The sequence below is a fragment of the Alosa sapidissima genome, chromosome 16 (assembly GCF_018492685.1).
Source record: "Alosa sapidissima isolate fAloSap1 chromosome 16, fAloSap1.pri, whole genome shotgun sequence".
Lineage (NCBI taxonomy): Eukaryota > Metazoa > Chordata > Actinopteri > Clupeiformes > Clupeidae > Alosa > Alosa sapidissima.
Genome location: NC_055972.1, coordinates 10,397,703 through 10,424,502, shown reverse-complemented (window position 1 = coordinate 10,424,502; position 26,800 = coordinate 10,397,703). Strand labels below are relative to the sequence as shown.

At 42.6% G+C, this 26,800-nt stretch overlaps 3 protein-coding genes across 7 annotated transcripts; 1 reads left to right on the top strand and 2 right to left on the bottom strand.

Annotated features, from left to right (window-relative positions):
- Positions 1 to 64: 64 nt before the first annotated feature.
- On the bottom strand, positions 65 to 8,211 carry LOC121685252 (minichromosome maintenance complex binding protein). The gene is made up of 16 exons (XM_042065684.1): positions 8,041 to 8,211; positions 7,606 to 7,691; positions 7,310 to 7,450; positions 6,915 to 6,956; positions 6,305 to 6,397; positions 5,959 to 6,088; positions 5,515 to 5,672; positions 4,515 to 4,612; positions 3,974 to 4,143; positions 3,534 to 3,657; positions 2,958 to 3,075; positions 2,650 to 2,815; positions 1,719 to 1,852; positions 730 to 894; positions 516 to 604; positions 65 to 291 (listed from the first exon to the last, which is right to left on the bottom strand). The coding sequence occupies exons 1-16, from the start codon at positions 8,096 to 8,098 to the stop codon at positions 165 to 167; spliced, it is 1,899 nt and encodes a 632-aa protein (XP_041921618.1). The 5' UTR covers positions 8,099 to 8,211; the 3' UTR covers positions 65 to 164.
- A 322-nt stretch (positions 8,212 to 8,533) lies between these two features.
- Positions 8,534 to 18,458, top strand: LOC121685249 (SEC23 interacting protein). 4 transcript variants are annotated; one of them, XM_042065678.1, is made up of 18 exons: positions 8,534 to 8,877; positions 10,655 to 11,166; positions 11,480 to 11,702; positions 12,015 to 12,208; positions 12,929 to 13,018; positions 13,314 to 13,434; positions 13,531 to 13,620; positions 13,936 to 14,077; positions 14,589 to 14,797; positions 14,909 to 15,006; positions 15,709 to 15,882; positions 15,990 to 16,085; positions 16,212 to 16,376; positions 16,478 to 16,633; positions 16,860 to 16,962; positions 17,073 to 17,270; positions 17,479 to 17,638; positions 17,963 to 18,458. In XM_042065678.1, exons 1-18 carry the CDS (start codon positions 8,745 to 8,747, stop codon positions 18,042 to 18,044), a joined length of 2,946 nt encoding a protein of 981 aa, XP_041921612.1. In that variant the 5' UTR covers positions 8,534 to 8,744; the 3' UTR covers positions 18,045 to 18,458. The 4 variants fall into 4 exon arrangements, with proteins under 4 accessions (XP_041921612.1, XP_041921611.1, XP_041921610.1 ...); XM_042065677.1 differs by having other exon boundaries at positions 8,535 to 8,877; positions 11,477 to 11,702; positions 15,712 to 15,882; XM_042065676.1 differs by having other exon boundaries at positions 8,535 to 8,877; positions 11,477 to 11,702.
- Positions 18,459 to 20,675: 2,217 nt separating this feature from the next.
- Positions 20,676 to 26,727, bottom strand: csgalnact2 (chondroitin sulfate N-acetylgalactosaminyltransferase 2). 2 transcript variants are annotated; one of them, XM_042065691.1, is made up of 9 exons: positions 26,582 to 26,711; positions 25,637 to 25,702; positions 24,693 to 25,517; positions 23,696 to 23,912; positions 22,861 to 22,962; positions 22,524 to 22,705; positions 22,284 to 22,378; positions 22,078 to 22,159; positions 20,676 to 21,999 (listed from the first exon to the last, which is right to left on the bottom strand). In XM_042065691.1, the coding sequence occupies exons 3-9, from the start codon at positions 25,348 to 25,350 to the stop codon at positions 21,707 to 21,709; spliced, it is 1,629 nt and encodes a 542-aa protein (XP_041921625.1). In that variant the 5' UTR covers positions 25,351 to 25,517; positions 25,637 to 25,702; positions 26,582 to 26,711; the 3' UTR covers positions 20,676 to 21,706. The 2 variants fall into 2 exon arrangements, with proteins under 2 accessions (XP_041921625.1, XP_041921623.1); XM_042065689.1 differs by lacking the exon at positions 25,637 to 25,702 and having other exon boundaries at positions 26,582 to 26,727.
- Between the last annotated feature and the right edge of the window lie 73 nt (positions 26,728 to 26,800).

Genomic DNA, 26,800 nt, shown 5'->3' with positions numbered 1-26,800 from the left:
TTGGATACAAGTTCAAGATCAAAGCTCAACCCAGGAAATTTGATAATTTACTGATAACAGGTGCTTACTAAACATGAATAATTTTATTAGAACACAGTCCTTAATATCATTAACAACTTGGATAAGAGAAGAGAAATGCCTTTATAGCCATAGCAACAGGGTTCCTATGGTTCGTGGCCATTAACAGATTTCTGCTGCTGTACTCTGCTCATACGCAACAGCTCAAGATGTTTGGTCTTCATCCACACATCTGTGGAGAGTGTAGTCTGACCAAAACTAAGAGACAGCAACCTGGAAAAGGCAAATAAAATGACATTACTCTCTTCTCCTTGAGTGGCTGTAGGTTGTTTACACAAGATCTCAAAAGATGTAGACCAAAAGTACTGGTTAGAAAAGAAATCTTCAAATTGTAGGAAAGAAAAAGATGGGATTATCTTATGCAGTGGGGGAGGGGACGTTGCGGGTGGGTGGTTGAGGGGGGGGACCACTATATTGTCAGTTCAGTGGAAACTCACCTCGAAACGACCAACATTCTGTGCAAGTCCTCTGCTGACATGCTCTGGGGGTCATCTTTACGCATCTCAACAAAATCATCTTCTACCGCCTAAAAGAAAAACAAAATTCACCAGACATTACTCATTCATTTCTTCTACCCATCCCAGATTGCCATAGTCTGGATGGAACACTTCTCGGCCAGAGGGGACTCTCTCCTGAATGCGCTTTCCTTACCTTTGTGACTTCCTCGGAGATGCTGTAGTCCAGCTGGCGGGCCACACTCAGGAACAGGCGGAATTTGTTCATTTGGGACGGCGCCTGGGCCGCCTGGATGGCACTCAGGTACTCCTCAAGGTTGGGTGGTGTCATCTGGGGCTGCAGATGCACCTGACAGTCCGACTACAGGGATGGGAAGAGACGAGAGAGCACCATGAATATCATCATTATATCCATCAGCAAAACCTATTACAGATCAGATTATCTGAATTCTGGTGATTACCTACTTCTGTTCTGTCTGATCTTTAAGGAGCAGAACACAAGGGTGTAAACACTCTGTTGAATTGGGTTGCATAAGGCCAATGTGCTGGTCCAAAACTATGTGGGAACATCTTTGCCAATGAACTTGAATGACTGTTTTAGGTCATTCAACGGCAACTGTGAAATGCCTTTGCGGTTTGCATCTAACAGTCTTTGTGACAAAAATCACCACAAGATTCTAGTCTAAGCAACTTAAAAAAGGAACTAACTTTCCTGTCCAGAAACACTTGTGTGTGCTTTCTGTAGGATAAACAAGAGAGACAAAAAGAGCTCAGGACGTTTGGTGAAAGGTGTGTTTGCTGTGCTCTGTGGTGGAAGGCCCTGCCTGGTATTCCCCCCCCCACTCGTGTCCTTGTGGTGCAGCTGCAGCCATGGCAACCCCTGAGACTAACATACGAGAATAGCCCAGCACATTCCTCAGACTGTTCGCATCAAAGCGAGGCCAGGGAACTGATGAGCCTGCCTGCCTACACACACACACACACACACACACACAGGGTCGGAAATACTGCTGGCTCCACAGGTGCCCCATGGAAAACAAACCCCCAGTGCTCCATGTGTTTGTCTCATGTGTGCCACTGCCTGCATGGAAACTCAGCTTGTGTAAATCTAGAGGGGCGTCTGCCTGACTCTACTCTATATGTGTGTGTGTGTGTGTGCTTCTGTCAGAGGCCTTTTGTCCTCACAGGCAGCAGTGATCGTCCTTCTGACGCGACCAGCACGTTAATATTGCAGGGGAATTCCATCTGATGGTAGTTGAAGTCGTAATCAACCTTCTGCCAGGAGATCAGGTTGCCTAGTGCTGTGATGTTCCGCACACCTACGCCAGGAGAAAGAGAGCAGAGAGGGGAGTCAAAGGAATGCACGTCTGCAAACATGCCATACATACATATACATACATCTGCAAACATGCCATACATACATACATATACATACATAACAGAATGTGAAACTGCACATTTCACCAAATCTATGCAATGCTGTTCCTAATGAAAAGGACTCGGCTCTAGTTTCTAGTCATGCCGCTAACTGACACGCTAACTTCAGGATTGCACTGTCTGTGATTGGCTCTAATGTCCACACAATAAAAGGCTGGCATTTGTCATGCTTCTGCTGCATGTCTTCATGGCTGTTGTTGTTGACGACATGTTGTTTTGCTATTTGCACTGTGGGTCAGGCCTGGGTCAAGCGCCCCTCACGTCAGGTCACTTTATTACACCCAAAAAATGTAACTGGATCTTCTAAGAGCTTCGCCACTGGCGCTGTGAATGGAACAGATGCCTTCAGGTTTTGCCACATGACATCACTTCTGCCTGTGCCCTTCGGGCCATCAGGAGGGCATAAAAGTGTCGAGTGGTTGCCGAAATGCCTCCTTGTTGACAAGTACAACACTGTTAAGCACCCGAGAACCGGCGAGCCCAGTGCCACTGACGCACTCCCCCGCGACAGTCCCGCCACCACACGGTCACAGCGACAAATCCCGTGAAAGCTGAGGAAATTCCTCTGTGGCTCAGCGCTCGGCCTCGCCTGTCCCCCTCGTCCTGTCCAGTCCCCCACCCTGCCTGTCCACTCGGCATCGCCCCGCCCCACTCGCTGGCACCCTGGCTCTCCTCTCACCTGAGGCGTCCAGCTGGCCCTGCTCCAGCTGGGTCTCGTCGAGGAACAGCGAGGTGTTGCTAGCCAGCTGCAGGGCGCCGCTCACCAGCCGATTGGCCGCGTAGTCCTTCCGCGGCACCAACCGCATGCTGTTCATGTTCTGAAGGCTCATTGGCAGACGGTACGACTGTCGGGGTGAAAAAGGACATTTGCATCAGAGCTGATGATAACTGTTGACCGTTAAGCCAAGTCTCTCGCGCTGGTCCAGTCGACACCACATGTAGCAACTGCACCAAGTCAGCAAATAGCTGTGTGCAATAAACACTCACAGATGGCACGAGGTGCTGAATGATCCGGTAGAGATGTTCCGTGTATGGGGAGGTCTGGGGGCAGCCGCTGAGGTTCAGGGTGAACTTACCCAGCGGAAGAACATCCCGTCGGGCGTACCTGAGCAGACACATCAACGGGTTTGAGAAGGCAATAACATTTACCATCTCTCTCTACTGCTCCTATTTATAGCACATAATGCTAATCCCATCCATTTACTAACTAAAGGGGTTTCAATAACCAGCTTTATGGGCCAGGTTTGCGTAAACAAACAAGAAATTTGACTCTGGTTAATCTTTGCTCTCAAAGTATAACTCACTTAACAAATAAAGAATTGTTTTAAAGAAAAAAACAGAAAGGACAGTAAGAAACATAAGAAAATACTGTTAAGTATACAGTATAAAAATACAAAAGAATTTACACATTTACAAAAAATATACAATAACAATTGAAGAGAGGGAAGGAATAGTGCAATATCAGTATAGCCTGAGATTTAAGATTTAAATATAAATATAGTGCAAGGCAGTTCAGTGCAGTGGTAGAGAGGAGAGACGTCTGAGACGGAGGTGGTCACGTACACATTAGAGATGAGGTGCAGGAGCAGGTACTCTGCAGCCATGGCGTCCCCCAGCAGGACGTGTGTGAGGTAGGCCAGAAACTCGGACCTGATGGAACCCAGCTCACTCAGGAAACTGGTGACAACTGGACAAACAAAAGACCAACACATTCAGTACTGAAATAGAAACTGTTAGTTGCAACTGCTGCTAGTTGCAATGAAAGATCTTGTTAACGAACTGCCTACAATACCAATGGATGAATCTCAAGAAAGGGCTGTCAAAATTACAACATTACGCATGACTAAGTATGAAATAAACACATAGTGTATGATAAATGCAATCTAAGTTTTTGTGTCAAGATCCATTAATACATGTTAATGTTACAGGGAAAACACTGCTTTGTGTGTGTGGCAACTTCTAAACCTGTGTGATGCTATTTTTAGATGACCGTTTAGGCTTACAGGCGTTTTTGTCCTCCGACCCAGCAGAAGGTAGCAGTGGGTTGTTGTGCTGAAGGGGCAGGGCATAGACCATGTGGAGACGAGGCACTAGAGAAGGAGGAGGGCTGTGAGCTCTCTGCTCCTCTGCCGTCTCCATGGAATCCGCGGGGTCCAACAGTGAAGTGGCGTCTCTAAAATGCAGACAGGACAAGAACATTACTCACTGACACATTAAAAGGAGACTGAAGGAACACAGAAACACTTTGGATGAGCTCAACATGTTTCCAGCAGTTCCCTATGTCAACAGAAATCTGACAGTGTTTTGCTTTTCACTTTTACTCTCACTTTGGTTACAGCACTGTTGAACAGAAAAGTGAAAATGACATAAAATGCTTTTACGAAAAGACATGTAAAAAGCCTACCACAAGAAAATGTGATTTAGTTAGGTATAGAAGTCCAAATATTAGGTAACTTTTGCATGTAATCTTGTGTGAGATATTCTCTCTGAGCTCTGTATCTAATCAGATAAAAGCCACTTAACCCTAGCTGAGAAGAATCTTACTTTTCCTCAGCCACTCCGCTCAGAGTCGGATCAACAGACAGGATCCCAAACACCTCCAGTGTGTCGTTAAGTTTGAAGCTCTCCCAGCCCTCGTACACCTGTCAATCAACAAAAGACAAACTACTGAGCTCACTATTCAACACTGTGGAAAAGTTCCTCTGGTCATCCAGAAGGCTTTTCCAAAAAGAGCTGTACACAATTGACCTGTCGCTAAGCGCCACCCTTAGAACGCTGATGAGCCAATGACAGTCCAGCCTCAACGGGACTCGGACATCAGCTCGGACAACTCCATAGGAAACAACGGGGAGGAGGCATAAAATGACAAATTAATGGTTATTTATGGAGTTTATTAACTCAAAAAACCCCGACGGATAACCATGGTCAAACGTTTTGCAGGGGGACGTGTAATACTGATAGCCGGTACCCAAAGAGGCTAGAAAACGGGGTATATTTTCATCAACAGTAGCCTACAGGACGTCTCTCACATTTGCAACAGCTCAACGTAATGTAGGCTACTAAGCCAACAACGTGGGCACAGGTTCCCTGTTAAATCCCAATATGAAAATGCTTATTAACCAACTACTATATTCTTACTACATCAAATATTAACGTAACCTAACATATCTTAGTATCAATCTTCCACTAGCTAGCTAGCATTAACGTCAGGGGTTTTTGCACAGTGATTTGCACGGCTACTCGCCACAACTGCTTGTCACCTTGTATGTATTCTAAAGTTTTGAATACACCCCTCCATAGCATAATTAAGTCCCTTTTGATAGCTTCTGGAGGAAAGTAAATCCTTTTTCGACCAAAACGTCCCCAAAGCCTGCTTTCATATACTGTCAGCTGCCATTGTCCACAACGTATTTCTAATCAAGTCTGGTTTGTTTGTCCGAGTTTTCACACGGTAACAATGGGGGGCGGGGCTTAGCGACAGGTCAATTATGACATCTCATGATCATCATCAACAGGTGTGAAGAGCCACAGAAGTTGCAGGTACCTTGACCAGGCAGGCAGGGCCCTGCTCTCCAGGTAAGGGGTAGTTCAGGTCCAGAGGGGAAGCGCAGCTTGGGGGAGAGGTGCTGCTGCTAGAGGGAGCTTCTGTCTCCTGGCGTTTGGGGTCACCATTTCTTTGGGAGTCACCAGAACTATGAGATCCTGTATAGAGAGTGGCAGAAAGTTACTGGTGAGAGAATGTTTTTGAAAAAGATATATATATATATATATATATATATTTCACAAAAACTTCAACATAATTAACAGATTGAAGTGAGTGACAAAACTTTCATCATTAGATCACCCTTTAAAACATGACATAAAAAAGTGGATTTTCATAATGAGTGGTCATAAAATTATTTAACCAACAATACCCAAATGACGGATTACATAGAGGTGCCGTTAACCCAAATGGCAGAATACATATTGGTGCCATTTTTCCTTCTACCTGTGTTTGAGTCCCTTGGCCTTTGTGGTTGTGTGTCCATTTCATCATCGTCTTCATAGCTGCGCTTCTGTCGGTTTGGAGTGTAAGAGGTGGAGGGAATGACACGAGCCTGGCTAGAGTGGGCATAGCAGTGGTCAACAGTCAAGGAATAAATTAACTAATATAACAGTGTCCAACATCCAGACTATTGGAGATCATCATGTCATCATGTGTAATTTTTAAAATCACTCATCTCTTGCATAAAACTTTCATTTAAAGGTTAAAGCAATAGCTATGACTTTGGTGATGATTGAGTTTTTCATTGATGTTGTTCTTAATCACTAGGAACAATGAATGTGAAGGATATCTCTTTCACCCATGGAGATTCCCCTGGAACTGGCACACAGTAGAAGGTTTGTCTTTCAGATGTGACACTGTTTCTGGAATTGAAATCCACCTGCTGATATCAGATAGAGGAATACCTTGGTTTGGTTTGAATTAGCCATACAAACATTTCAAGCACTTTCATTTCTATGCAATAGCAAATGGCAGCACAATGCATATAGAGCTTACAGAAAACAAAAACCCTCAATGTAATTTAGTCTTAAAGAAAATCCTGCAAGATTTTCAAGTTCTAATTTCTCATGCAAAACCCCTAACACCACCCTCTTCAAACTATGGCCTAATACCTCCTTCTGTGAGGCAGATCACAAAGAAGTTACAATAAAATACACTTCTCAGGTTTTCAGAGATGGTGATATGCAATATTGATATATTGCCTACATACTATGATACTGCCCCCATTTGGTATTAAAAGGGAATTACTAGTTGTGTCTCATATGCATGTAGCAATGATGCAATGCAACCTACTATAAAATCATGACAAAAATACCCCCCCCCCCTAAAAATCAGTAAATAATCAATAAATGGTTGTATAGTATAGTAACTAAGGTAAAGTAGACAAGTAAGGTACTTACAACACAGTCTGTGACATCCTTGTATTTTCCACATTTCAGACTCTGAAATAATCACAAAAGTCTGTTATGAAACACAGGCCAAATTGCTGTTACTGTCTAGTTTAAATCTATCAATTGAAAAAATAAAACACTAGTTTGTGCTTTAGTTTTAGCGTCACGTCATGTATTTGTCAAATCCAGTTTCCATTTACATTTATTCATTTAACAGGCGATTTATTATGTCAATGAAATTACAAAGGCCAATGTCTCCGGAGCCACTTGGGATTAAGTGCCTTGCTCAAGTGCAGAACGAAGGAAGCCAGGAATTTAACCCACAACTTTTCAGGCAACTGCATACTAGCCCGGCTCTTTAACACTACCTACCACCACCCGTATCAAAACAAAACAAGACTTGCTTTTGACTTGGTCACAGGGTCTACAGCTTCATACACTCCCATGTAGAATTCTGGATCAAACATGTCTTGCACCAGACAACGGAACTTCACCAGACTGTTGGGCTTCAGGTAATGGAGAGGAACGTCGTTCAGTGAGGGAACCTGTAAATACAGGCTCATATCAGAGAGCCATTCAAAATGTCGCAGGTTCTTCAAGTCTGTGATCAATTCCTCCGTCTTTTTTTTTAGTTACATTAACTGTAGGCCTCGCATGGCCATAACATTTTCAAGTGACAAAAAAAATCACGTCTTTTTACCCAAGTTTGTGCTTCTTTCTCTGACAATTTGTCTTTGAAGTAATCCACCACTTTTTCCCCCCATTCTGGATTACAGTTGCTCTGTGCTGTAAAAGTTAACATACTCACAGATTAATATATATAAATATGCTTCAACAAGAGCCATTACGAATGAAAGGATAAGGAGACAACTGACACGTTCCTAACCACAACAATAACAGTCAAAGTTATCATTTTGTATTTGCCCCAAAAAACCCAACTATAGTGCGATGGTAACACCAAAACTGTCTTCTTAGTTTTACTCACTGTTTGCAAAAGTAGAATGTAAATTAAGATGCGAATTAAAACGCAACACAAATTTATACGGACATGTGGATAAGCTTTTCAACTTTTTAGCTAAGTTAACTTCGTTAGCTATCAAGCAAGCAAACATTCTCGCATGGGTTTGTTTCTTACCAAACATCCCCTCGACAACGCCCAGAGGATTATTAATCCAGTCCTGTGCGGAAGGCATTGTATTGATGAAAATGTAAGTAATATTATTGTATATTTCTTTCACAAGACACTGTCCACCAATTTGATCTGTAATCACGTTGTCCCACCCCACTCAGTTAGCCGTGGCGGGAAAATTACGTCATAAAACTTTAACCTGTGAACTCAAGCCATAGACTCAAGCAGATTAATTTTGCCGCAACTATTCTGTATTTGATGGTAAATGCCTTAGACGAACAAAAACGATAATTAAATGTTTTTTTTTAGCAAATGTATAACAAAGACTTAAAGCAGGGAGAATTTGATTTATTTTATGACTGTAGTAAACTCTACTAAAGTAGTAAGACAGCCAAAGCAACAGGGGGCAGCATATAGGGGCATAGCAATTATAATCGATTAAATGTTTGATTACTTTGGTCTGAAAAAGATTTCCGTCTTTCTGACACGATAAACGTTTCGACCGCGACTTTCGCAGATATATAGAACAAATAATTAACCTTAGCGTGGGGTTTTCCTTTGGCAGAGATCGTCTTTATGTTGTACCACTTTGACACTCCGCGCAAACTATTCTGCACTGAATGACGAAGAGGAACCTTCTCAGATCCGGGTTGAGTGAAGTTATGCCTTGTCCAGCTGGAGGATAAGCTACGTGTAATTTCTAAGCAAAAATGGCTGATAGAAGGGGTAGTAACGCTCCCAATTCAAACGCAAATTTACTGTTCTCTGCGGCACCTGAGTTCAATTTTAACCTGCCTTTCATACCTGTCAGTCAAGCCTCTGGTCCTGCGGTGTTATCGGGAGGTGAGATAAGGAAACATACTTGCTAGCCAACTGTTTGAGCCTGTCAAAGTAAGCTAGCTTTTGGATAACTTGTTAGCCAGCTATCTGGCTAGTCAGCTAAATTGTTAAAATAATTATGTTGCCTTTTTGCTATCACTAGTCTCTTGTGGTTGTCTACTCGACCTCAATGTCATCATCATGTGAGAAAAGTGGTAGTAGCCAACTGATGTCTACTATGGTTGATGTCAGCTGGCATCTTTTCTACAGTCATTGAACTAGCCAAATAGGTCAGATAGGCATAGGATAGTGAAAGCACTTGAATGTTAAAGGGAACTAGATTCGGTTTTCAATCCCCTTTTAAATGTGGGCGAACACCATACATTTTTACAAGTGTTATTACAATGATTAGCATGTCAAAGACAAAATTACTCAGTTTCCAAACTGTTACAGTCCAGTTGTAGCCTATATTTGTTATGTGTACTTTGTTGATAATGAGTTGTCATCCGATGTCAGGTTATGCTAAAGGTTCTTGGGTCTTCGATAAAAATACTAATTAGAGCCATGACAGGCATGTAATGCCTTTGATGTCCTACATCGCGTCATTTGCGTACTAATGATGTACCTAAATAAAACTGAAATAGTCCATTATGTGTATAGTAGAAATTAAAACAGTCCTAATGTTATGATTTGTTCTGTCGGGTCAAGTAAGCATCAAACTGTAAAAACCGTTTGGTTTGGTCTGGACAACTATTACTTTGTAGGTTAGAGCATTTTTCTACAACAGACCCATCCCATTAATTGTTCTTTTCTTCACTTGTGTGTCACGTTGTAGAAAATGTCTGGAGGCATGGGGCAACTTAAGCAATGTTTATATTTTGTTTGTACTTCAAGTTAAATGTAAATTGCAGTATTTTAAGTAGTGTTATACGATATGTGTTACATCTTGAAGTGAACATCAAGGCAAGGTAAGGCAATGTAAGTGAAATGTCACCTGAGTCATTCCGTGTCAAATCAGATACAGTAAGGTTGTTGCTGCACGTCTCAGATTTTGATCAAAACTTGTCTATATCATCAATGGGTCCTAAAACCAATGTGGGGTAGCCAGTAGGACCATACAAATCTATGTGAAAATGGGTAAGTATATGGATATTTAGTGTGTAAAGTACCAATATTGTACCAAGTCCCATTCACAGAATAAATGCATGTAGTTACAGGCAAAATGACACAAAAATACAAACACACCTTGTTTTATCCTTATTATTATGGCCTTTTGTTTTGGACTTTTTCGGTGAGTTTTTTTCTTTTTGGCAGTTTGCAAACGGGAGTGGTGTAATGGCAAGTGTAGGTGTAATGGCAAGTGTACCCTTTAGCCTCGTTCTGGCCGCCGGGTGAATAAGGCGAATAAAAGAGTTTGTAGACCCTCAATATCATTTTTTTGCATGTTTTTTCTGAACTAGTGACTTCTATAAAAAGAATGAGACTGTGGTACAAACGTTTAATGACTGAGAGCATGTATGTCTTCCATTCTACAAAGTTTGGTCAGGCTAAGAATAATACTTTTTAAGATATAAATGTCCAAACATGGCCTCCAAGAAAAGGCTTTTTATAGAGTGCAAACAATCAAGGGCAAAAATACTATAAAAAACAATAGAATTGAACAAAAATATTTTACAGGTTTTAGTTATGGAACCTAAACATTGTGTAAACAAACTTTGAGTCGGTGCTACACCCATTTTCCTGGATTTTGTGTCATTTGACACGGAATGACTCACCTTCACCTTCTTCTGTGTTTCTGCAGATGACTCCACTGACGTTGGTGAGGAAGACAGCTTCTTGGGCCAGACCTCCAGCACAGCCCCACAACCCTCCACATTCAGCTACTTCTCCAGTTCGACCACCAGCAGCGACCCTTTCGCCTCCATCGGGCACCAGCCATGCCCGCCCCCAGCCCCCACTGTCGCCCCCATGACCTCTGGCCCCTCGCTGGTCTCCAGCCCTGCCGCTGCCACGTTGGCTGCCGGCCCCACATTACCCCTCTCCAGCGCAGCCGCAGCTCCGCAGTTCAACAGTGCAGTTTACCAAAGCCCCATGGGCCAGTTTACTCCCCCTCCCACCATGGGAGCTCCCCCACCTCCCCAGGCCTCCCAGCAGTCCTACAACCCCTATCGTCACACGCCTCTGAGCAGCAGGGCCAACCCCTATATCCCGGCCCCGGAAGTCCTGCAGCAGATTCCCCCACAGAACACCAACCCTTACACACAGGGACCTCCTGCTCAGACATTCCAGATGGGACCTTCTGCATTCGCAACGGTACGACTGGCCATTATTCTCAACTGCATTCACCGTCACACTCGCGAATTTAAATCCATTAGGATTTTAGCCACTCACCCAAGTTCAGTTGTCGGTTCAGAAGTAATATGGTTTATGATTAGATATGATTCGTGATTAGAACACCTAATATACTGAGATACAGTTCAGTCTCCTGTCCTTCAAAGTTAATCATTCAGCTAATGTACATGACCATGACCTCCACTAATGCAATGCCACAATCGTTTTCACTTTAATTAGTACTCTTCTCTCTTTGGATATCCTTAACTCATATCCCTCTGTGTCCCTCCAGCCCCCTCCTCCTCCTCCTCCTCCTACCACGCAGAGTCCAATGCCCCCCATGGGGCCCAGTATGGCTGGACCTCTGGTCCCGGCCAACCCTATGATGCCGTACAACTACAACGTCTACGAGCCTGTGCAGCTCCACTGGTTCTACTGCAAGCAAGTGGAGTCCAAGAAGGTCTGGCTCCCCTTAAGTATCCTGGACTCTCTTCACTTGGAGGAGACCTTTAATTCAGGTATACCAACACAGTGGATTAGTAGTGTTTCCCCCATTGTATAGGTTGCTGTTAAGTGGGGGTTAAAATTAACAATGCAGTTGAAATAGATTTTGTGTGTATGTGTGTGGGCTTCATTTTAAGGAAATGTAGTTAAACTCTTCATAGGACAGCCAGTATCACAAGTTAAGATGTCAATAGACAGGTTAATGTTGCATAACTGATGATATAATGTTACAGATTGACTTATTCCCTCTTGTATCTTTAAATTAATGGATGGATCATGCAACAAACTGCACTCATTTGTCCAATAAACCATTCCTGTGTCCCTAGTCCAACCAGACCCAGAGAATGTGATTGTGTCCACGGATGGCGGCCGCTATGACGTCCAGCTGTATGACCGGATGCGCACGGCGGTGTATTGGGAGGAGGAGCCAACAGAGGTGCGACGCTGCAGCTGGTTCTACAAAGGAGACACAGACAGCCGCTTCATTCCATACTCAGAGGAGTTCAGCGAGAAACTGGAGGTTTGTCAGTGTTGATGAATATACCCCCAACCCCCTAACACTTTAATAGGAACGTGTTTGATGTTTGTAAAGTAGTAAATACTTTCAATAAAATCAAATAGTACAAAGTAATGTACTAATGATAATTAATGATGGTAAATAATGATGGTAATTAAGTGCCCACAACAGTTTTGTCAATGAGGGGGGGTTTTTGGTGTTGGAAAAAAAATATTGTACTTTACTTATTTTTGCATCCTCTAGACCAGTTGCAGATTTTGTATGGAAATAATTATTCACATGTATTGTCTTCAATTATTCACACACAAGCCATGTCAGGAAAATCTACTGAAACCCTTGATTAAAGGGGAACTTGGCAACTATTTCAACGTAATAAACCCGTTTAGAAATCATTTGGATGGTTAAATGACCTGTTCCGGTAAAAACGGTGACTTTCCCCGCTGCGCTTAGCGTCCCCAGGCGGAAAACCAACCTTGCAACATTGAGACTTACCGTCCCGGAAAGAGAAGTGAGAAACAAGAAACTCGTTTTAAATCGTGTTTCTTACCTTGTAACATCGTAACCAAACTTATGCTAACCGTTCGCTAGCTTGTAAACAAATCCATGTGCTTTATCGTTACCTTTTTCCACAGTTTGAAATAGCATAATGCACAATTTCTCCAGCAGAGGGGGAAATCCTGCCAAGTTTCCCTTTAAGTAATTTATCATGTGTCCTTTTCTAAGGCTGAATATAAAAAAGCTGTATCCACTAATCAGTGGCATCGGAGACTGGAATTCCCATCTGGAGAAACTATCGTCATGCATAATCCAAAGGTAAGACATGACCTGCCTCTTTGTAACCAGCGTCAGTTAATTGTTGCAGCCCTAGTTAGTTTAGTTTAGTCTTTTTTTTTTTTCTGTGGAGGACTTATAGCATTCAAAACATTTTAAAATAGATTCAGTTGTCTCAAAGTTAATTTGATAACTTGGATGTAAAAACTGTCAACAGCAATACAAAATCCAAACTGTCAACAGTAATACAAATGGGTGCTCATGTGCTCGCTCTTCAGACGTCATCTGTTTAGACCTTACTCACATGCTTTGCCTTGTCTGGCGTGTCTCCGTTTAGGTGATTGTTCAGTTCCAGCCGTCTGCCATGCCAGATGAATGGGGCACCACCCAAGATGGGCAGACGAGACCCAGAGTGGTCAAGAGGGGGGTAGATGATGACCATGATGAAGTCCCTGATGGTAAGGACAGGTGCCCTCAGGTGTACCAGAAACATGTACTATCAACATCCCTGTGTTTTTCTAGTGTCACTTACCTCATCTAAATCCCCCCCCCAGGAGAAATGCCGCAGGTTGACCATCTGGTGTTTATGGTACATGGGATTGGCCCAGTGTGTGACCTGAGGTTCAGGAGCATGGTGGAGTGTGGTGAGTGTGTTTCCAGTGCTCCTGATGGCAAATACTGTACTTTGCTGAAACTTTATCATCAGGGCAAGTTTCAGCAAAGTATTTTATCTAATCATTCAGCATTTCATGCTTGGTGACTAATAGTCACCACAGGGATGGGTAGTTAGATATTCTTCATGCCAAATCAAATCTGTTACATACATTTTGAGTAGCCTTTTTGAAGACTGCTTTAAACTGCTTGCCACTCAAATGCTATCCGCTGGTTGAGTGGTCTAAGACTCAAGTGAGTGGGTGAGTGAGTGTTCCATTTTTGTTCTTCATCTTGTGCCTCGACAGTGGACGACTTCCGCAGCGTGTCCTTGAAGCTCCTGCAGAGTCACTTTAAGAAGCCCCAGGATGAGCGGGTCATCAGCAGGGTGGAGTTCCTGCCTGTGCAGTGGCACACAGCCCTGCATGGTGATGCCACCGGAGTGGACAGGTAAAGGGGCCGCCAAGTTGCTGAGGGCGTTTTTCGACCGTCAGAGAACACATTCTTGAACCGGTTCAGTTCAGAATGTTTTGAACATCAATGCTATGTAATGAACCAACCTGCATTTCCACTAGTTTTGGACAGACCAAGGATGCGTCATCAACAATGGTTGTTGCACACATAAACAAAAGTTAATAAAATGCTAGTTAACGTCGCAGTGTAGTGCTAGTTGACTAGTTTTGTTTAATCATGGCAACAGTTGATAAGGAGGGCAAACTCAATAGTGTTTAGAATGACACACCCACTCCCAAAATTCTTTGGTCCAGCCCCGAACTAAAGTGCCAGATTCTGAACCAGTTTTTGTTTAGTTGAAATGCTCCGAATTGTTCAAGTTTTGGTTCGGGAACGAGAACAGAACCGGTTCTCTGTCGGTGGAAAAGGGCTACGAGAGCTCCGCTTGTTTCTTTGCTTTTGAGTCAACTGATTGGAACTCCGTTTGCTTTTTCTTTCTTTCTTGCAGACGGATAAAGAAGATCACTCTACCCAGCACAGGTCGTTTACGCCATTTCACTAACGAGACCCTCCTAGATGTCCTCTTCTACAATAGCCCCACATACTGCCAGACTATCATGGACACAGTTGCCAAGGAGATCAATCGCATCTACGCTCTTTTCATGGAAAGGAATCCTGACTTTAAAGGCGGTATATCTGTGTCTGGACACAGTTTAGGTAGGAAAATACACTCTGGTGTCATGTCACTTTGGAGACAGGAAGGAACGATTGGTGGAGTGACTTCATTGTAAATCTTGAACCGCTTTAACCCCCCAATATCTTTTACAGGTTCTCTCATTCTTTTTGACCTGCTATCAAATCAGAAGACAGGCTCTCCTTCTGGTACCCCAACGGCCAATGGCAGTACTTCGCCTGATGCCAAACAGGTATGGACATGGATGGCAATTACTCTGCTCTTAGCCTGCCAAAGCTCATTTCCAGTGATGACTGAGAATGTGTGCACAGTACGCTGAAGGTATTGCATAGGTAAATTGTGGTCATGAACTGAAAATATACCACCTCCTGATGAGTTCATAATTAATGGTTATTTGTCAGTTGGGTTACATGAGGCGGCCTGTACTACAGCTCAGGATTTGGGAATTACAAATAAAAGGTAACTTAAGGTTTCATCCTGGATGATACTTGCAAGCTTCCCTCAAATATGTTATCAGACGGAGCTTTGCCTATCTTAAAATGTTTGATCCTGCGGATAGATTTGACATGACGCTAATATCGATGTACACACAAAAATAAATCAAAGCAAAATATTTATTTAATGCAATACACCATCAGATTATACCACCCTAGGTAACCTTATCATGCCTTAATGAATACAGAAGTAATTATTTGTTTCTCTCAAGATAGCTTGGCTTTAACCCTCTCGATTCTTCCAAATGATACAAAGTCCAGTAGAGCCCTTCTATGTGAACGGGCTCATTGATTGTGAAGCCTGTGTTGACTTTTTTTTTTTTTCCCCCAACCAGCTAACAAAAAGATAATCTGGGCATGTTGAACTTGCTTCGTAGTATAGGCCCCTGGTTACTATAGAACGTTTAATAACTTGCTGAAAACCTCTGTGCTTCATGAAGCAGATCAGCACACCAGTCAGTGAGGAGAACAATGCTCCAAGTCAGGCGGTGTGTGAGGAGGAATCGAAGGAGGATGGAGAGGAGTTTGCAGACCTATCAGCTGTTCTGGAGCACCTGGGTCTCTCAGAATACCAGAGCACATTTGAGCAGGAGAAGATTGATATAGAATCTTTTGTAAGGGATTCATTTTTACCGTCTCGTTAATATCTATATATTTATCATTATGTGGTAATACAATGAGACAAAAGCAGTGACGTGTATTTTTTGTTTGTCCTCTGTAGCTGATGTGCACAGTTGAGGATTTAAAAGAGATGGGCATTCCCCTGGGGCCACGCAAGAAGTTTGCCAAGTTTGTCAAAGAAAGGGCAAGCAAGCAGGTAAGCATCCACATTCTCACCTCTGCTGCAAGTCTCTCCTTGACTGCTTTCACTCGAGATGTGGAAAAATAAGAAATCATGTGATCAGAGACAAATGACCCAAAAACATCTTCAATAACATGGCAGGTGGTAGCAGCAGAAAAGCCAGCCATAAAGGACGTGGTTAAAGAGGCTCCTCCACCTCAGAATGCAGAGCCTGTCCCAACCCCAGTCTCTAGCAAACCTCCTGTTGGAAGAACCATGTCCTCCATCCATGTGGATTACAACTACTTTGAGATTGGTACTGGACAGGTCAGTTCTGGTTCACATGCTCTATTTTATGTTTACCAGACAAAAAAAATAATGATTTGATGCACTTTATGAAGTGGTTCCGATGGTTCTTGTTTGTTTAGGTGTCTGTAATCTATCACGCGCTGGACTTTGAGCCTTCTAATTTCTTTGCCCTGGGCTCCCCTATCGGCATGTTCCTCACAGTAAGAGGTCTGGAGAGAATTGAAGAGACCTATCAACTGCCTACCTGCAAGAGATTCTTCAATATTTACCATCCAGTGAGAACACTCTTGTGACTTAAGTTCATATTGTTTTTTTACATTTTTACCTGGGAATTATCTGACATGAATATTGTTTACAACTATTTTGGAACAGTCCACAATTATATATCAGCATCTATTGTTGACTCTCAAAAGCCCATGTATAAGTAAAGTTGATATTGTATTTAATCTTCATACCTCAGTGGTTTTGATCTGAATGCAAACGAAATGTGTGTCATTGTAGTTGGACCCTGTCGCCTACCGCATTGAGCCCATGATTCTGCCAGACCTGGACCTCAAGCCTATTCTGGTCCCCCACCACAAGGGCCGAAAGAGATTACATCTGGGTACGGCTCCTTAGTCATGTCCTCTATTCCTCGCTCTCTTGGGGCCCCTGCCCCTCGAGGTGACCTGGCTGACCAAGGTCGCGCTAATACCCAGGCGTTTGTGTTTTCAGAGCTGAAGGAGAGTCTGACGCGGATGGGCTCGGACCTGAAGCACAGCGTCATCAGCTCCCTGAGGAGCGCCTGGCAGACGCTCAACGACTTTGCGCGAGCTCACACCTCCAACACCCAGCTACAGGCCGAACTGGCCATCGTGGCCAACCAGATCCAGGAGGAGGAGCAGAAGCAACTGCAAGGAGAGGAAGGAGAAAGTGAGTGCTGGCATCAGTCCCTCCACCCATTATGCACATTTGATAAGACATGTTTTTAGAAAACATTATACCACCTGCCTGGAGAAGGGTCAAATTATGGTGTTAAACGACTGTTTCCATGCTGTGGTGTAAAACCTAATGCCATTTGGTAATAATGCCTCGTCAGCGTTTTTGTATGAGTGCAAACTCTGCATGTTTGTCATTGCAGTGGGCAAGATGGTGGACAGCCCTGAGCAGAAGGAGGATTACCTGTCCGTTAAGATTGGAATGCTGAATGGAGGAAACCGTATTGACTATGTCCTGCAAGAGAAACCCATAGAGAGCTTCAATGAATACCTCTTTGCTCTTCAAAGCCATCTGTGCTACTGGTACATTATGAAGATGTTCACATATTGAACATATTTCACATTATTATATATGCAGTCTCGCTGCACAAATGAATAATGCAATAATTAATGAAACCATACAAGTACCTACATTTTCTGATAATTTATTTTGATTGATTAGATGTGAATACTAACCAAATAGGGATATTAATATCTGAATAGTTAAGCTAAGAACAGCTATTCAGACTTTGCAGCTCACCTAGTTAGTTCAGCAGGGAGTCATGTACTCAAAGTGAATCATTGAATTGTACACACCAATGGTCACATGATCAACATAAATGCCTTTTTCCGTTTTCTGTTCAACAGGGAGTCTGAGGACACAGCCCTGCTAATCCTGAAGGAGATCTACAAAACCATGGGTATACATCCAGAACAGATTATCCATTGATGAAGTGCAATACATAAAACCACACAGACCTTTATTTTGAAACATTCAAAACTGCAGTAGATTCTAGTCAATACCTGTCATTGTAGTTGGTGGATTCATTATACACAGGAAAGTGTCTTTGTTTAGGTTTTTCTTTTTTTCTACTGTAGTATTGTAAAAACAGATACACGTGTATTATGCCATATGTCTTAAATTAAGAAAAGATACTTAGTGGATTTCAAGGCCACATTGTTTTAAAATGATTTTTTAGAGTAAATACAACTGCAGTTGAAATTCCCATGAAGTTGATCAATTACGTGGGGAAAATGGAGCCGCAATTAATGTGAAAGTACCCAACGGTCCAGGCAAGAGTGACATTATTACATTATTAACAAGTCATAAAATAAAAAAGCAAAGGCGTTTATGATTAACACATTCTGTGGCTTTGTACAATTTCTTCATGATAACTTTTACTTTCTGAATGCAGCTCAAGCGCGCCGGAAGCACCGGTGCAGGGGGTGCGAACGCACCCCCACTTTTTGGGAGTAAAAAAAAAAGGGCTGTTGTTGACCACAACACCGACACGGCATCGCATTGATTAGAGCAGTGGTTCCCAAATGGGGGTACGCGTACCCCTGGGGGTACGTGAAGGCACTCCAGGGGGTACGTGAAATTTTAACCCTTCGAAGCCGATTGATGCAAAGTGCGTCAATAAACACACCCTTTCTTCTCTGTTACATTGCTCCGCAACTGTTCATAGCAGCGAGAAGCCTTTATCCTGTGCAGAAGTGGAGCTTTCCAACGAGACCACGCACTTGTCTGTACGTTAAAGTATGAAGATTAAAAATACATTAAATCATATTTACAGTCTCTGCGTTCACCTGCGCACCCATTACTCTCGTTTGAATTACTCGCGAACCCGTGAACGCATAGATATGGCAAGCATATCAGATGAAAGAGGAGACACAGGGCTATCCATTGGTACCAAGTATGCCGATCCTTCTGGCTTATGAAAACAGACAAAGTGACTGCAAAATAATAACGTCCTGTACAAAAACCAACTGCACACCCATTACTCTCGTTTGAATTACTCGCGGACCTGTCATCGGATAGATATGCCACGCATGTCAGATGAAAGAGGAGACAGAGCTATCATTTGATACCAAGTACATCCTTCTGGGTTATAAAACAGACGAAGTGACCGCAAAATAATAACTTCATATAGCTCGACTTACCTCACGTTTTCTCTGTTTTTGTGGCAAAGCATGTTTATAATCCAACGCTATTGAGTGTTTCTCTATGGCAAAGAATGTTCATAATCCGGTTTTGAGATCCTAGCAAATTCCTGCATGGTATTCAATTCAAGCCTCACATTGCATCCCAATTTGTTCGACAAAGAAACACCTTTTTTGCCTTTATACTTTGTTCATGGCAATGCAGTAAAAAGTTGTAGAGAATCATGAGTGCAGACAGGCACACACATAAACTCGGGTCAGGTCAGATCAGTTCGTGTTACAAGTATGGAGCGCAGAAAGGTCATTTTTAATCACTAATTAATGTATAACATGATTACAGTCAAACACAAAGGGAACAGGCACAATTGGGTAACTAATTCTAGTGTCGTTTTCTTACAGGGATAAACAGTGACATGTTACTACGCTAACCTTCAAAATGTAGCAAGTAGGTTACGTGCAGATCTTTTCATCACAGTCATTAACAAGGCTTGGCTGCGTGCACAGGACAGAACATGGAGATTGTGATCATTATTATTGTAGGCTATAGACTACCTCCTTTATTCCTTGAATGGAAATTCAGGTTATGCTGGTGTGTCTGTGTCTGTCAATATCAGACGCAGTTTATTTTAGCAGATTATTCATTTAGAACTTCTAGCCTAGACTAAATCACTCTGCGTAAAAAGACGCTACTTGCAGTCCAATCAGCTTGAAAGAAACCACAGCACCTAACCACGCACCTTCTGTAACATAATGACAATTTTTGTTAGTCTAATAATAATTTTTAAAAAGTCTATCTTATATCGTAATATCCCACGTGAAAACGTGCGTGAATAGTTGGCCTCTGGAATTTTCAAAATGGTCTCTGGGAACCCAGCCTGAAACCAGATTTTTCTTTTTTTTTTTTTCAAACTCGTTCCGGCGCCGCTGAATGCAGCTGTGTGTGAGGACACATTTTTGTTAATAGATAACTTGATACCTCACAGACAAAAATAGAACTGGAATGTAAACAGTAATAAACACATTATTATATCCTTGTTCAGATATAACCCTCAGAAAGTACTTCCACTTCCAGAGGCAAATAAGAGATGACATTTATGTAAACAAGAGCTTTTGTCCCAGTCCTACTCCACATGTCCCCCAGATGGCATCATAATTGGACTGGAATACACAAACTTCTGTTCTGCGGTAGCAGCAAACCTAAGGGTGCAGATTTATAATAGGAGCAGACACATGGCCGCTTTCTTAAGCTGCCACTTTTTATATTATTAAAATGTATTTATTTATTAATATAGTAATATTATTAGTTATGATAAATGAGGGCACTTGGCGCTGTGGCAATAATTATATCAACATTGTGACCATTGCAGATATAATCTATACAAGATAAAAAAAAAAAAGCCATTTCTGAAAAACGGTGGATTTGGGTTAAGATTTTATTCATGTTATCAAAAGGACAAGAAATGAGACATTGAGCATGCAGCTGTCCAGGCTTCTTTTCCTGCTCATGTTTGAAATTATCTTTATATACACACACAACATTTTGAACAGGCCATTCACTCTGTCCTCATATCAAACTTTGAGGCACATCATCCGTTTGCACCCAGTTACACCCGTGTTGGTGGCTGAAGTGGTCTTAAACAACTTATAACAAACAAACAAAAAAGCTTTGACAGCTGAGATTTGTAAATTGTTATGTCCTTTTCAAAGCACTAAGGTTATTTTTTTGTTTTCTTCAAATGTGGCATTTAAATATTAACAAAAATGAACAACATATCATTAAAATATGACCAAGCCCATGCTTTTGTAGCATTTCAAGACATGTCAGACATTTGCTGATCCACACATACAGTTCATCTGCAGTAACATTTACTGTAGTTTTGAATCCGTAAACTTCATTCTCAGTAACTGATTGTCCCTTTGAAATTACTGCTTCCACACTGATCCCTTTTTTTTCCCCATCACAGCGCAGTTAGAAAACAAAAAAGGAAATATGGCTCTACAAACAATTGTTAAAACCAGATATACAGACAGTAAACATATTGAAACTTCTGTATTGACCTCTAAGGCAGGAAATGTGCCTCAATATCATTCATTCAAGTTAAAAGTCCTCTCTGGAGAGTCCATGTAACCATAACCTGCTAAATCCCCCATGGCAATTTGGGGCTGAACTGACCTTCATAAAAGCATTTTGCCATTCAGACAGCATCTCAGAGACGGCTGATCTCCAGAACTGGAGATTCGAGATAATCACACAGGCACTGCAACTGAGTCCTTGGAAGTTTCTTCAGTCAAGTACAAGTCTTCACAGACCTGTTGTTTCTGAGGATTGGCTACTCATTACAGAAACCATTCACCCCTAACCAAAACCTTCAAAACAGTAGTCCTAGTATCCAGTGGTTAGGTCTAGGTTTAGGTTTAGATTAAATCCTACGTGTGCAAAGGCTGGTCCTACTCCTCTGCTTTGATCTGAGTCTTGTAGGCCTGCTTCCGGAGGTGGTTCTCGATCTCCTCCCGGAACACCAGCATTCCCAGGTGGGGGTGGGAGGCCTCGTTCATGGCCTTGGACTGGATGCACATGCGGTACTGCTCCGGGGTGAGCTCGTCTGCGCACTGCTTCTCATGCCACAGGTGGAAAAGGCTGGACACGGGCGTTCGCACCACAATGGTGTCGCTCCGCAGGTACTTCCTGTACAGGTGGACATCCTCCACGCCCCAGCCTTTTACCTCCAGATCAAAGCCACCTGTCATGAAACAAGTTAATTGTTCAAATTCCATTTGAACTGCAATCAAAATTATTATGAGGTAGTGACCTCACTTACCAATGTCTAAAAAGTCAGATCGGTATTGGCAAGTCATACCAAAACCAAAATCTCTCCAAAATCCTGTGTCTTTTTTATGAATCTGTAAAAGATACATTATTAATGTACCTCTTGTATCCTGTGAATTGAGCATTTAAGGTTGATAATAACTTTCAATAAAGCTATACTGCCATACTGGTGAAGTTTAAATGTTAGTAGCGCCTTACCAACTGATGTTCAATGGGAGGAGCCAGCTCAAGATTCCCATAGACGATTGCAGGATTGTAGAGGCTGAATACCACTGGATAGAAGACTTTCTTATCTGAGGAAAAAATAAAAAAACATACAGGAACTATCCACAACACATCAACTGGACTGTTGCTCAGTTTACTACAGGAAACAAACCAAAGCAACCAACTAAATCGCTTAAAACATGTAATCTGTGCTGGTAGTCTGTAAACACCTACTAGGAGCTGCATTAAGGCGGCAGGAGTTGAGAAATTCCAGGGTAAAGTAGATGTCCACATCACAGAAGAACATGAGGACATCAGCACTCCTCTTCCAGGCATGAGCGCCAATGTCAAGGCCACGGCCGCGGGAAAACTCCTCATCCACAGGAATCAAGGTGTAGTCAGTAAAATTCTCCTCACTGGAAAATGAAAAGGCAACTTGACCACCAGACACTCTTTAATTATTATTACAAGTTATTTTACTTCCTGTCGAAAGGATTCAATTACTTTGAGGGGGTAAATATATGAAAGGATTTAGTGGGAGTTCTTCTGAGATTATTTATTTAATACAGACCTGGACATTTTTTGAAGAGAAATCTTAACATCCTGCAGTCCTTTCTGCCCAAAGTACACCACAGTAAGATAGACTCGCTTGTCTTGCTGTATGCATACTTCTCTGGAAAAATTAAATAAATAAATTAATAAGTCTCATCAATCTTATGCTCCACTAAAATTATATTTAGAAAAAGCTGTGGTCTTATTGGTTAACGAGTGCTGTCAAGATGCACCACAACAAATCTTTTAGTAATTAAATAAATGGCCTCCAGGGGAAAAGATCCTTTCATAATTCACAGGAATGACTGCTATAATCCCTGGAAAAACATGATGCAGTGACACACCCCAGTAGTTGATGTCAACACAGACTCAAGCAGCCCACAACACTAAAAAACATGTGGTACTACAGATCATAGTGCAGTCATTATCTACCAATGTTCAATTACAATATTCTCAAACATGCAGCCACGCCAGTCTTGCCCATTTAGATGACGCAAGCAAGTCTAGCAGAAAATACATCCACCCTCCTTCATTCAAGACTGAAGGAACCAATTCAGACAGAAAACCAACCAAAACAACAGAGGGCAGAGACCAAAAGAATCTGATGGTGCGGTTTCAGTCAACACCATGAATCTGGGACTTGTTCTATTGCATGCTGAAAGTTATTTATGTTGTTCAGAAGTTCAAAGAAGGACTGATCTTAAGTAAACCACATGTTTTCAGATTCCATCCAAAATGGATAACACTATAGCCTGCTTTTAAAATACATAAAAACAGGAATGGCAGAAAAATGTCAAACACAGAAGTTATAATCCTACAGTACCCCACACCCTGAGACAATTCCAGAGCCTCACCTGAAGTTGTGGAGGAACTGAGTGAAAGTGTCAGTCCTGCCTGAGAGAGGCACTATGAGGTTGATGATGGTATAGGTGGTCTCCACAGACATGCTCCGCACCTTCATCAGTGGCCCAAATGGCCGGAAGAGAGTGACGTGGCGGAATTCATTCGAATTTTCTTTAGCAAAGAAGAGTTCATAGAGAGTGCCTTTGTCTCGCTCAGTCCTGTACAACCCTGTAGAGGAGAACCATTAAGATGAGATTCATTTGGGCCAATTGTCACATACACATAATGAATGCATATGCTAATCCTACAGTAAGATTCTCAACATCAAGGGGACATCAAAGATGAAAACATATCTTTAAAAAATACGTATATGAATAAATACAATGTGCTTGGTGTGGTGTCTAAATCTCAAATATTTAACTTCCACTGAAATGCAGTACCGTAAGAAAATATTAACTTGGTATTGATTAAAGCAGGTTTACTCATATACCAGTACTTGATAGACACTGTTAGGGTTCCTACACCTTTCACACCAAATGAAAGGACGTTTTATGCCCTCCGATCCCTCAAATTCAAGGACCCAAATTGCTTGCTTGCTACTGTTTAACCTGCATCATTTGAATCACCGAGCCAGGCATGCATGTGACATATGACATGCAGTAATTCTTGAGCACAATAATTGCATTACTTATAATTCCTTTTATGAGTACATGACAATAAACTACTAATAAACTCGATGACAAAGATGCACAGACAGCAGGAGACACATGCAGACAGCTTATGTAATGACAAGTTATATATAAAATATATATAAAAAGAACTCCAATTTCTATTAATGCACAACTATATTAATTCACAAACTTAGCCTAGGCCTAGTGACCTCAGACCCTTTCAAAGCACTGATTTCTTTCCTTATTATTATTTTTCAAATTCACCAATTTTCAAGTATTGCAAGGTTCCATACGATCCCTGTATTGTGGAGCTGTGCCGACACTGAACAAGGAGTACCTTCTATGAAATGGCCCTCAGTGTACATTTGTCTCTGCATGGGCACATCATCCTCTTGACCGTCCTCCTCGTCCGGATTGTTGATGACATCCAGCCCCGCTTCGATCACCTCCACCAGCTCGTCGCGCCGGTCCTTCCTCACAGGCTTCTCCTCAGGGTGCCGCGTGAGGCCCATCTCCAGCTGGAACACCTTGGTGGCGGTGAAGCTCTCGAAGGGTACCAGGGCGTACTCGCTGGGCAGCCTCGCACCCGTGCTGACCTCGGCCTTGTCGATCTGTGCGTGCAGGTACTCCAGCAGGTCTCCGGGCTCCTGGTCTTTGTCGCCGGCCAGGCCCAGGCCTCCGGCCGCCGGGGCCTCCTTGCGCTCCTGCAGAGCCTTGAGCTTCTCGTTCATCTCCTGCAGCTCCTGCTTGAGCTGGGCAATCTGCCGCTTCAGGCTGTTGGCACGACTGATGTGGCGCTCCTCCTGCTCCTGGAGCAGGGCCTGGTAGTGCTCCCGGCCGTACGGCTCAGCCCCCAGACCTGGCAGGGCCAAGCTGGCGTCGGGGGGTGGTGTGCACTCCAGCAGGTAGGCAAACAGTAACAACACCAGCAGCAGGAAGATGCCCAGGAGGAGCCAGCGTGCCCTGCCCTGCAGTGGTAGTCCCCGTCTGGGCATGGTGGGAGAGTGCAGGGCAGGCCTCACCGGTGGCAATATATCAACATCATCCTCCTCTGGTCTGAAAACTCCACTTCCTCTAGCCTGGACAGAGTGGCGCTCTTCTCGGCTAGCACTTCCTTATCAAACAAGGGGACTTCCTCTCACAGCCCTTATGGAAATAAGAACTGCATTTGGAGAGAGAAAAAGACAAGCACTTCATTCACCACCAGTGGGTTTCAGGAACAACTGGCTAAAATACAAGTCTAGCAGGGTCATGAAAGCACGCCTGCATCAGTTCACTCACTCCGGTTAAGACATATTATTATCTGTCCTCTATTCTTTGGCAAAAGCAGATGGACTCGATGGCTGTCTGGTGGGAAAAAAAAACTTAAATACACAGCTAAAACAAAGTATGTGCTTAACTTTGTTACACCCACTGAAGTGAAAATGAATTAGAAACGTTATCTATGTGGATCTGTCTGGTCATAGAACAGAATCTGAAACCTTAATTAGGTGGACACAACTTTATAAACTGTATGGTCTGTTTATTAATTATCCAACATATTTGATTCAGCGCTAACGTTCTCCGTCACTACACATGTACATGGTACTATACATGGAACATGTTATGCAATCAATTTTCTGAAACTAACGTTAGGAACTCAATCGCCAGCAAATTACTGGCTTTGTAAGGTATTATGAAGTAATGGGGTAACAGAGTTATATTAGATATACTTAATTCGATAAAAAGCTAGCTGCGTCCGAAAAGTTTTCTTCGGCACGGAAACATTAAGCACTTTCTCCAAAATCTGCAAGTGAAAACTGCCCGTTAAGTATCTGATAAGGTAACCTGTAAGTTAGCTTCTAGCCACTTAGCTATCTTCCTGGCTCCCATGTACAGTAATTTTGTTCGAGGTCATGCTAATTACAGGTAAACAGTAGTAATGTTAACGCTAACGTTACATGTGTACTCATTTAATTCACAAGTTGGTTTAATATGGGCCTTCTATTTTGTCCGGGGAAACAAATAAGTTACTTCAAAAGGCAAACAGCTGACTATACGATAGCAAGCTAGAGGGTTAACACGGCGAAAAATGACTGACCAAGCACCTTCAAAGCCAACGTTAGTGAACCGTTAATCAGTGAGTCTTATGAGTGTGAAAAAGAGTCAACAAAATTCTAGTTTAACGCACATTTTATTAAACCATGTATTCCGTTCTACAAACTATTAAATACAGTGTTTGCCTACCTTGGTACAAAGGGTGCTATCTCACTCATAGCCATCACTGTGTAACGTTAGTAGTGGGGAAAGTCGGACGGAGAACCATACAAACATGGGAACGCCACGGGGCAGACGCAAATGAGACGTAATCACGACAGGAACATCACTTCGCGAGTCAGAAGAGCGATTCGCTTCTCATTAAAAGTCCCCATCAGATTCGTTTGGATCCATGCCTCCTACAACAAC